At 40.4% G+C, this 12051-nt stretch overlaps 1 protein-coding gene across 2 annotated transcripts in view; it reads left to right on the forward strand.

Annotated features, from left to right (window-relative positions):
• The first annotated feature begins 343 nt into the window (after positions 1-343).
• The window catches only part of SPDYA (speedy/RINGO cell cycle regulator family member A), a 41279-nt gene continuing 29571 nt past the window's right edge, over positions 344-12051 (forward strand). The window contains exons 1-3 of one of the 2 annotated variants that reach the window (XM_032653303.1): positions 344-368; positions 5764-6383; positions 10327-10579. In XM_032653303.1, the coding sequence (XP_032509194.1) occupies positions 10345-10579 (235 nt within the window). In that variant the 5' untranslated portion in view covers positions 344-368; positions 5764-6383; positions 10327-10344. Of the gene's footprint in view, positions 369-5611; positions 6384-10326; positions 10580-12051 lie in introns of those variants that run through there. The other variant, XM_032653302.1, reaches the window with a different exon arrangement.

A 12051-nucleotide genomic window follows, 5' to 3' on the forward strand; every position in this document is an offset into this window, starting at 1 on the left:
CTCCCTCCCACCCTCCCTATCCCACCCCTCTAGGTGGTCACAAAGCACCCAGCTGATCTCCCTGTGCTATGCGGCTGCTTCCCACTAGCCATCTATTTTACGTTTGGTAGTGTATATATGTCCATGCCACTCTCTCACTTTGTCACAGCTTACCCTTCGCCCTCCCCATATCCTGAAGTCCATTCTCAGTCTGTGTCCTTATTCCTATCTTGCCCCTAGGTTCTTCATGACCTTTTTTTTTTTCCTTAGATTCCATATATATGTGTTAGCATGCACATACACTGGAATATTACTCAGCCATAAAAAGAAACGAAATGGAGTTATTTGTAGTGACGTGGATGGACCTAGAGTCTGTCATACAGAGTGAAGTAAGTCAGAAAGAAAATCAGCATTTCTTTGATACTGCGTGCAAAAAGGTGGGAACCTAAGATCTATCCCTGGAGGTTTTCAGTCAAGCCTAGCCTGGGCTCACCAAGTAAGATGTGTTTTAATTTTTGCAGCTTCTTAACTCTGAGTCATTCAGTAGATGTACAGGCCAAAATTCTTCCCGAGAGAGCAATGACACCACAACTAAACATGTGAAGCTATCAGACTTTTACACCAACTATAATTATTATTACAATAGTGTGCCTTTTAGCACACTAATTTATAGTCTATCATGTATAAACATGATTATTGACAAAGTCACAAAGACAGAATACAGTACAACAGGAAAGAAGTAGTCCAGAGGAGTCCTTAATGTATGTAATACGTTTAACTGGAATAACTTAAGTCTTAAATCTAGTGTATTTCTTAGGAAAAAAGAGCCGAGGAAACAAAACCAGGGTGATGAAACTTTTTTTATCCGACTGCCTCCAATATGTGATTCTCAAACTGATACTGGGGGCTCCCCTGGTGGCGTAGTGGTTGAGAATCTGCCTGCCAATGCAGGGGACACGGGTTCGAGCCCTGGTCTGGGAAGATCCCACATGCCGCGGAGCGGCTGGGCCTGTGAGCCACAACCACTGAACCTGCGCGTCTGGAGCCTGTGCTCTGCAACAAGAGAGGCCGCAATAGTGAGAGGCCCGCGCACCGCGATGGGGAGTGGCCCCCGCTTGCCGCAACTAGAGAAAGCCCTCCCACAGAAACGAAGACCCAACATAGCCATAAATTAATTAATTAATTAATTAAAAAAAGAAATTGAATACAATATTTTTTTAAAAACTGATATTGGCATAGTTTCTGAAAATGCTGTCACTTACCAACAGATTATTAACAGACTGACACCTACCCCACCATTCTTGGGGTAAACATGAGCTCTGTCTCTAGCTCTCTTAGTGTAATAAGGATTATTGAGAATGCAGGCGTGAGGGGCGGAATCACTTGAAAAATCGTATTCCGGTCGAACTCAGGAAACTACTCAACTTACCAAACTAAAAATTAATAACCTACTTCAATACCTCAGAAGAACTTATGTGAAGCCGAGCGTCCCATTCTGTTACACATCTGTTATGCAGTATATGCCTTAAGTTTTAGAAACAAATCCCTGTCTCCTGGGATAATTGCCCCAGGTTTTTGTAGCCCATCTCTAGCTGGGGCCTGGTAACACCACTGAAATTAATTTGATAATATCAAAAATCTAGGTTAAAAGCTTTCTATTTAATAGGGCTTCCCTGGTGGCGCAGTGGTTAAGAATCCACCTGCCAATGCAGGGGACACGGGTTTGAGCCCTGGTCCGGGAAGATCCCACATGCTGTGGAACAACTAATCTCGTGTGCCACAACTACTGAGCCTATGGTCTAGAGCCCGCGAGCCGCAACTACTGAAGCCCATGTGCCTAGAGCCCGTGCTCCGCAACAAGAGAAGCCATTGTAATGAAAAGCCCGCACACCGCAACGAAGAGTAGCCCCTGCTCGCCGCAACTAGAGAAAGCCCACAAGTAGCAACAAAGACCAAACGCAGCCAAAAGTAAATTAAATAAATAAATTTAAAAAAGAAAACACCACTTTATAGCAGTACACCATATATACTCAATATGTTGTTTTAAAAAACCAGCTTTCTATTACTGTACTGTACAGCCTGTTTTTCATGGGGTACCCTAATCTTTTATTAAGTGAGTATCCTAAACTATTTGGGTATCCTCACTGACAGGTTAACACAAATTGTGATCTATTCCATTTTTGAAAGAAAATCAATTATTTGCTGTACAGATCCGTTAATATGTTGGGCGTTCCTTCAAAATGTTGTTCCATTTGGTCCTTAGAAGCCTTTGGGTCTAGATCAGTCTAATTTTGACTAGAATGTATGGACAGAGATTTTTTGTCTCTTTTGTTCGCTGACGTGTCTCCAGCTTCTAGAGTAGTGCCTAGCACATAGTACGTATGCAAATGTTGGTTTAATGAATGGCAAATGAGTTTCAAAAATCACTATTACTACCACTATTTTGACACTGTGACCTTTTGGAGAAATTAGCAAAAAATAATATAGTTGCAGTTTTTATTTATCTTCATCTAACTGCTTTTTGTCTCGTACAAGAATGCTGGAATAGTCTCAGGAGAAAATTGATCTGGGTCTATATGGCAAAAATAGTTTGTTGTCAAACCTGTAATCCTTATTTGGTAAAATATTGGTAAGTATGAGAAGTCAGTGTTCAGTTAGTTGAAGGAATGTTTCTCAGCTAGCTGCTGACAGGCACACTGGGGAAGTTGCCTCTTGTTCAGAATCAAACTTTCCAAGATCCTTATGGGTACTTTCTTGCCTCCCCTTTGCTATAGTTTATTTAGGTTCTGTTTTATTGACCTTAAAGTCATCTTTGTTGTGAGCCACTTCGAATATTTTTAGGAAAGTGATATAGTTTTGTGTAACATTTTGTGTTTCAGAAGTCACCTAGTAAATATGAACACTTAAAACCAGGAATCAAAACTTGAAAGTGGAGAGGCTATTGCCTCATTTTAACAAATAAGGATTATGTCATAGGCAGCAGCAAGAATGGGGAGAAATCAAGAAAGATATTTTCATTAATAAGCAAAAAAGTGAGGTACAGTGGAGAAAACTATTCTAGAGAGAAATTTTATAAAGTCCTTCTATCTATTGTTCTGATACTTCTGAAGACTTTATCTCTACCACAGAAAAGAGCAGTCAGCCAGGCTGCATTCTTGGTCATAGTGCAAAATTCCAGGAAGGGAATTTTGCCCAGCTTGAATCAAGGGCCGGCCCTTATGACTCCAGTGAGTGAGGAAGGAGAGAGATGATATTGCATGAATATAGCTGCTATCTCTACACCCAAGTGGTTTGGGAGGTTCGGTAGAACATTTCCTAGAAAAGGGGTGCTGAACATAAAGCTGTCCTTTACAATACACCTTAAAAGATAATCTAGTCACAAAAAGACTGAAAATATGACATTGGCAAGATGTCGACTAATGGAAACTCTTACTTAAAACTGGTAAAACTACCTGGGAAATGAATTTAGCATTGATAATCTTGTATAGTTGAAACTGTGCATACTCTAAAACCCATCAGTTTCACTTTAAAGCATTTATGGAAAAACTACATGAGTGCACCATGGGCCATACATATATAAAGAGAAGTATTGTAGTATTCAAAATATTTGACTTTAATACATGGGCACTGACCAGACACCAACTCATCAGAGCCTGTGCAAGCTATAAATAACTAATTTGGCTTTACAGAGGCATAGCAGCTGATAACCAAGTCTGTGCATGGGAATACTCAGAGCTTTCATAGCAAAAAATAACACAAGTGACTTGACAGAAGCATTGATTCATTATGGTATATTTACAGAATAATCCTACACAGGGATGAAAATGATTTACTGTCATTCATTAGTGTGTCTAAATCTTGAAACTATGAAGAATACAAAGAGTATTAAATTTTCAAACAAGATTTGTGTTTAAGAATACGGTAAATCTAAAAAGAAAATGGAATGGGGGAATTAATTCCCTGGCGGTCCAGTGACTAGGACTCGGTACTTTCAATCCCTGGTGGGGGAACTAAGATCCTGTGAGTTGGGGAGGGGGGGATGGGAAAAACAAAAGTCACCTCTGCTGAGAAGTAAGGGGAGGAGGAGGAGCATACAGAATCTCAACAGTATTGTTTAATGTTCTATTCCTTGGATCTTAGGTTCATGCTTTTTGGGTGGGCAGTGGCTTCTTGAGGTTTTGTTTTATGCTAAGCTTGCATATATGTTACTAATATTCTTTTGTACATATCAAATATTTCATTTTTTATAAATTTATATGCAATCCCATTTCTGGAAAAGAGGCCTAGTTTTTTGGTTTTTTTTTGCGGTACGCGGGCCTCTCACTGTTGTGGCCTCTCCCGTTGCAGAGCACAGGCTCCGGACGCGCAGGCCCAGCGGCCATGGCTCACGGGCCCAGCCGCTCCGCGGCATGTGGGATCTTCCCGGACCGGGGCACGAACCCGTGTCCCCTGCATCGGCAGGCGGACTCTCAACCACTGCGCCACCAGGGAAGCCCGAGGCCTAACTTTTGATTTAAAGTGAGAGACATGCAACTCTTCCTTTCACTTGAACCCTTAGGAGCCACTGTAAGGTTACTAATTGGCCTGATTTCAATTTCATTGTGTCTCAGGGAATAGGCCTGAGGAAAGGGAGTGAGACAAGAGAATGGCCAGTTAGTGGAGCAATCAAAACACACACTTATAGATGCATTAAGTTTGCTTTTATGGCCTCCGTTTGTGGTACCCCAAAATAATTACAATAGTAACATCAAAGATCACTGATCATGGATCACCATAACAAATATAATAATAATGAAAATGTGTGTAATGTTGCAAGAATTAGCCAAATGTGACAGACATGAAGTGAGAAAATGCTGCTGGAAAAGTGGCGCTAATAGACTTGCTCTACGCAGGATTGCCATAAACCTTCAATTTGTAAAAAATGTAGTATCTGCGAAGCACAATAAAACAAAGCAGTATGCCTGTAGTAGTCATTCATTGTTCAGTAAACATTCTGTGTACTCAAGGCTGGAGATTAGTAATCACAATAAACCCTGATACCTTGTGGAAAAGAGAACCACCAGGGAAAGAGAGAATGAGGCTCAAAGCAGTGTTTTCCTAGGAGAATCAGTATTTAAGGTTTTCACAACCAGTTTATGCTTCTTGGTTCATTCCCCCATTTAAGGGCCATGGGGAAAATATCCAAAATGCTTATAAGGAAAAATGAGTTTGCAGATTGTGTCCTCTTTCACGTAGGTGATTTTTTGCCATCATCTAGCTGTGTGAGAGCCCGAGAAAGAAGGGAACTAAATATTCATTCTTCAGAGTTGCTGACTGAGGAACTAATTGCTAGGAAGTGCCACAAATACGCAAGGCCAAATTGCTTTTTAAGTGTGATAGTTGTGGTAACTGAAAAATCTAGAAGCAATGCAAATATCAAAATGATTTACATTTGGTCCATCCACTCTGGACTATTATGCAGTCGTCAAGAATACTCAGAAAGGCTGTAGCAACATGAAAAAAGGCCATGATACGTTAACAGGGGGAAAAAAGCAGGTTATACATTAGATAGAAGGGAAGTGAAGAGTAAAAGACGTCACGTACAAAATTTAAAAGCTATGAAGAATCCTTTTACTTATTCATTGAACAAACATTTATTAAGCACCTTACATCCCAGGCACCAGGTCAAAAAGAAAAGGTACCTGTAGAAGAAATTAGTTTGGAACAATAGATTTAACAGGATAGAATAACATTACCCCTTCTCACAAAGAGCCACGGTGCTCACACCTTTCTTTTTTGGTTTAGGTTGTCTCTTCCTCTGTTTCTACAGTTATTTTAACGTAGCAGTAATTTACAATTGCTGCTGCGAAGTTCACCTCTGATTCTTCGTCCTCCTGCTGTTGACGTCTCCGTTTACCGCGTTCCTGCCAGTGTGTGTGCCCGGTGCGGTGGAGGAGGGGTAAGTTAAGACCTGACGTCCCAGCCCGGCAGGGCCTCTCCATCTCGCAGCAGGGAAGATAAATGGCTCTAATCCAAGCCTGATTTTGGTAAGTGTCCAAGGGTAAGGCGTTACATTAGAAGGCAAGAAGCGGTCTGGGAGTGTCGAGGCGTTTTACCAGGACCTTGCCGGGAGGGAAAGCAAAGCCGGGTAACGGGACAAGGTGGGCAGGCGGCTGAGGCAGCGAGTGCAGCGCGAGGTGGGGGGGGGGGGGGGTAGGCGCGCGCGCTTTGGGCTGGCCCCGCCCCCCGGAGGCGGGCTTTGCGCGCTGATTGGCCCGCGCCGGCCTCGCTCCGGGTTGGCGGGAGGTCTCCGAGCCCGCAGTGCAGCGGTGGAGTAACCTGAGAGCAACTGTCTGAGGCCTGGGGCGTCTGGGGAAGGCTGCCCGCTGGCCCGGCCCCCTCTCACTAGCCTCGGTTTTCCGCAGGTACTCTCCGCTCGCGCCCTGGCTTCGGGCCTCGCCGGCAACTCTCCAGTTTTGGTTGTGCCTGGTTCCTCCGTCCCCTGTCTCCCCCAACGACGCCACCCTCAGTGTGTGAGGTACCGGCAGCGTCTTGGCCCCTTCCGCCCGTGAGTTCCCCGCCTCAGGTGCCGGCGGGGAGGAGGGGCGTCGCGGTCGTACGGCGCCTGCCGGCGCAGGGCCGCGGGGCCGGGGACGGAGGCGAAGTAGAAAGAGGGAGGCGGGGCGGCCCCCTCGGCCGGGTTTGTCGGGCTTCGCCGGCACAGTGCTCTTTGGCTCAGTTGGTCGTGCTCACTAGTGGGCGGGGGAGGGGAGGGGACAAAGGGGTTGGGGGGAGATGCGTCCCCAAGTACTAGCCGTGCCCTCTCCTCAGCGGGCGCTCCCCTCCTCGGGAAGGAAGGCCCTTAGGAACGAGCTCGTGCCTTCCCGCAGCACGCCCGCCCACCTGCCTTTTCCCTGCTGGGCGCCGGCTAGTGGTATTCTGAGTTCGTCCTGCCTCTTCTCGCGTCCCATTAAGCACATCTTTTTTTCGCAGGAGCATCTGCGCCAGAATCCTGAGACCTGAGCTGCTGTATCTCGGTGCTATGCCCTTGGCCCATTTATCAAAATTTACTAATGTCCCTTTCTTACATTTCCAGTACGACTGGAGGCCAACTAGCTTCTATTAAAAAATAAATAAATAAATAAACTTTAGAAGTAATTTAACATTTAAAGACTGATAAACCCATGCTATGTTAAAATTGAGATCCTGTCTCTACAAATTTTATTCTTTATCATGAGCACATTAAAAAAATACCTATGGTCTCTGTTACCAATAAAATTTTAACATTTAAATTACATGTACTAGTTGAAGTGAAATTTGGTTTCCTGTCATATTGGGACTCTCTTTCGAAGACACCCATCCTGGAAAAAAGATACAATAATAGTGCTGCCATGTATTGAGATTTTGCTAAGCATTCAGCACTGTGCATTATCCATATAGTTCCTTTCCTTACTAAGCCTACAAAATATGTATTATTAACAATGCCTAGTAACTTTAATTGAATACTTACTAGGTACCAGGTTCTAAAAATAAATAGCTGCTTTTATTATCTCAATATCACAAGTGAGAAAATGGAGGCTCCCAGAAGTTGAATAGCCTAAGACCCAGTCGCTAGTGAGAATCAGGTCTTAATCCAGGTCTATTCTCCAATATTTTAACGTATATTCTCAGGTGGCTCTGTCCCTCTGCCTTCTGTCGTGCTGAAAAATCCTCTGTCTTAAAAAAAAAATTCTTGGGAATTCTCCTGCGGTCCAGTGGTTAGGAATCGTCGCTTTCACTGCCAGGGCCCGTGTTGGATCCCTGGTCGGGGAAATAGGATCGGCAAGACGCGCGGCCGGCCAAACTTAAAAAATACTAATAATAATTTGACTGTTGTCATTCTTTTAGTATGTCTAAATGAAGAGCAAAAATACAAGTTACCTCAAGTTGGAATTTGACCAAAATGTTGCATTGATAGCTTCTCTCCCTAAGGTCCTTCTCTATAACCCTCCTGCCAGTGTTTGGTTATTAATCTCAGTGAATCTCTATTTGAGGAATTTCCTCCTCTTTCTGTTTTCTCAAATTTTATATGAAGCAGAATAATGTAAAACATATTTATTTTTTTGATTGATAGAAAATTTGCATTCTATTTCATGATATATCCAAGGTTGTTTTAACAAAGCAACACTTTTAATTTACTTAACATTAAGTAACGTTAAGTAAATCTGACATCCTGGGAGATATGCCACAACTCTTCTATATTCTGGCACATCTGTCCCGCACTCCCCCAAGCCTGCCCCCACACCCCAATGTGAGAAGCCTGACTATTTAGTTTTTTCCATCTAGATTTGTAAGGTTGCTCTTTCTTTGAGGGGAAAAAAAAAAGATGCAGATGAGACCTCCAGCTGTCTCCCAGATGAGGTAGGCAGGAAGTAGCAAAACCTTCTTAACACAAGTCTCAAGGCACAATTAATCACCCATTCCTTTTTCTATGGAGTTTGTAGCACTCCCCCACCCTCAACTCCATAATTGCCTTCGATTTGCTTGGACCTTAGGATCTAGGAAGAAAGATGAGAGGAGAGGAGGGAAGCAAAATAGAGGGAGGAGAAGCAATTATAGAATTAATTTAATATAATTTACTCTGCCTAGTTCTTCATAATCTAGCCCTGTACTGTCTAATATGTGGCTGTTGAGCAGTTGAAATGTGGCTGGTGCAACTGAAGAATTTTTACTGCAACTGAAGAATTGAATTTTTACTTTAATTTAAAATTAAATACTGAAGGAGTGTAAAATATTTTTCCCTTATGTACCACATCATTGTTTTGGTAAGACTACATTTCACTTTAACTGTTGGAAATTTAGCATCCAAAATTCAGATACACTGTAAGTATAAACACCAGATTTCAAAGACTTAGTATGAAAAAAAGAATGGAAAGTATCTCATTAGTTTTTATATTGATTACATGTTAAAATGATATTTTGGATATAATAGGTTACATAAAATACATTCCTAAAATTAAATTCACTTGCTTATTTGTACTTTTTAAATGTAGCTTTAGAAATATAAAGTGACTCACATTATATTGGACAGTGCTGATCTAGCCCCACTATATCCAATCTTATTTTCCATTCCTTCCTTCAGCAGGGAAGTTGCTGAGGGTCAGGAAGGAGAATCTGTACCTGACTCCTTGAACATCAAGGGAGGCATGGCTGCCTGGGTCACTGTGAGTTATGGATTCAGAGGTTCTCATTAGGGTCTTAGAGTAGTTTCCTGCTTTGGCTATTCATAACTACATTTCCTATTACCCTATAAGTACTTTGACCGTAAAAGTAATGCTAACTAGTAATCACGTGAACTAATTACCACCAAACATGGTAATGATTATGCATATTGTTACATATTGATGGATTAACTTTGTTTCAATTTTTATTAGTCTATAACAGTTTACATTCATTCACACTGGTAATTGGCCACTCAAATGGCATAGTCATACACTCACAACTTTAGAAATTAAAGTGACCCTACCAAATGTAAAATAGATAGCTAGTGGGAAGCAGCCACATAGCACAGGGAGATCAGCTGGGTGCTTTGTGACCACCTAGAGGGGTGGGATAGGGGAGGTGGGAGGGAGACGCAAGAGGGAGGAGATATGGGGATATATGTATATGTATAGCTGATTCACTTTGTTATAAAGCAGAAACTAACACACCACTGTAAAGCAATTATACTCCAATAAAGATGGTAAAAAAAGAAGATATTAAAGTGACCAATTTATGAGAATCCCTCGATGCACTTTATACCATGCATTTCTTTGCTAGAATTGTATTTAACTTTTCAATAAATAACAATCAATGCTTGTTGAATCAGTGAGTTCTATAACATATCAAGGAATTAACCAGTTAGAAAATATGCTTTTTTGTGTGTGAGATTGCTTTTTAATATAATAATTGATGTTGATAATAATTTAGTTCTGGAAGTAGTTTGCCTTATTGTATAAAAACTTTGACTGACCTAATATGATAAAATTGTCAATACAAGCAGAATAAAAATTATCAGGAAAAAAGAATACCACAAATAGATTATAAACTCAGCATAGTTTCTATAATTTAAAATTTGGTTTTGAGTTCCCTAGTAGTCAAAGCAAAATAGTATGCAGGATCTTATTATTTGGGAAGAGAAGGCATATCAGTTACCCAAAGGAAGCATAGCTTTTCTTGGTACTAAATTCTAAAAGCAGTTTCTCATGTGAGTCATTGTCATAACTAACATTTTAGTAGCAAGTTCAGTAACATTTCCTATGACTGCATCTGATAGTGTCATCCAATCTGTTGTTTTTATATAGAAGTGAACAAGAGTGTCATAAATAACTGTGTGTTTTATTTTTACAGGAATTGTGGGAAACCAAAATGAGGCATAATCAGCTATGTTGTGAGACACCACCTACTGTCACTGTACATGTAAAATCAGAGTCAAATAGATCACATCAGCCTAAAAAATCCATTAACCTGAAGCGTCCTATTTTTAAAGATTGTTGGCCAGCATCTGAACAAAATGCACATAATAGCGACAAGTCTAAACGCCCCAAAGGACCCTGTCTAGTTATACAGCGTCAGGAAATGACTGCTTTCTTTAAATTATTTGGTAGGTTTAAAATATTGTAATAGGGGTAATTATAGAGTACTTAAAAATAAGAATATAAGATCTATTTTATCATTTTTATAATAAAGAGGATACTGTTATTTTCTATGTCAGGTTTTCTATCTCCAACCAAATCTGCCTTTTGTTTTCCTTAGTCCTTTTTTTTTTCCCCCTCAATGCTGGATTTTTGTTTGTTTTGATTACTTTTAGAGTAGAAATTCATCATCTAGCTTTTAGACTACTTAAATTCAAGTGTCAAATGTAAATTCTGGGCAGTTCAAGGTCATAGCATGAGTTTTGTTTGACCTAAAGTATAAATACTACATAAAGTCTCAGGTGAGCCAACTGACCCAGTGTCACTGGGCCTGAGGGGTTTCCCAGGACTTTCAGTGCTGAAACTGAGCAAACTGGCAAGGTTAGTCAACCTAGAGCAGTTTCAGTATTATATCTGGGGAATATTATTAAAAATTAACTATGCTTTATCATCATGCTCATATAATGAAATTGAGTTTGAATTTGTTCAGATCATGAAACAGTGCTACTTTGCTAATAAGCTTCTTAAACATAGCCAAAAAGAAACGTCTTTACAGTACTTCTACTGGCCAAGAAAGAGGATTGGTTTTTGTTTTTTGAGGTAAGGCAGTAAGGTAGACGGAATAAAGGGTTGGATAGATGGATTCTGGTAAGTATCTGCGGGACTGAATCAAATCAAGTAGCTATCACAGTCTGGCAGATCCAGGTAACAGCCTTCCTTGCTTATAGAGGAAAGCATATGCATATAGGAGGAGAGAGTTGGGGACAAGAGTGTTTGCCCTGCTGAGAGGACAGAAATCTTTAAAAAAAAAAAGGGCAAGCTGGTTAAGATGTAAAGAAAAGCAAAATAAGATAACAGAAGACAAAATGTAAATAATACAGGTAGAAAATGTTGAACTATAAAGATGTTCCTTGTCAGGATCTAGAATGCTGTTAATAAAAGTTTCCCTCTCTCTTTAAAGAGTAGAGTGAAGTTATTACCCACAAACTTCATTATTATTCGTAACTGAATGTGAGAAATAAGAGAAAATACATGGCTTTACCATTTTAGGTAATTTAAGAAATAGAAATGGAATTAAGGCAGAAATTAATTATTCTCAAAAAAGCAGTACTTATACTTGGAACTTTCCATTTATTTGACTACATTGATGATATTTCTAGGATATAACAAGAAGTTATGCTTATTTAACTTAAAATGCAGGGGGAAATGGAAAAAAGTAGATCTTTCTCAAATTATATTCTGACAGCTACCCATATATTTTGGGATTATATATTTTAGCCTTTTAAAATTGAAATGAGTGTTTCTGACCTATTTTTTGGATGTTATTCATTTTTTAACAGTATGTTTGTTGATCTTTTTGTCATACTCAGTTTTTTCCAAAATTAAATGTTAGTTATAAATAACTAATGAATTATGAATCTCCTTTACATAGATATTTTCA

This window comes from Phocoena sinus, chromosome 13, assembly GCF_008692025.1.
Source record: "Phocoena sinus isolate mPhoSin1 chromosome 13, mPhoSin1.pri, whole genome shotgun sequence".
Taxonomy (NCBI): Eukaryota; Metazoa; Chordata; class Mammalia; order Artiodactyla; family Phocoenidae; genus Phocoena; species Phocoena sinus.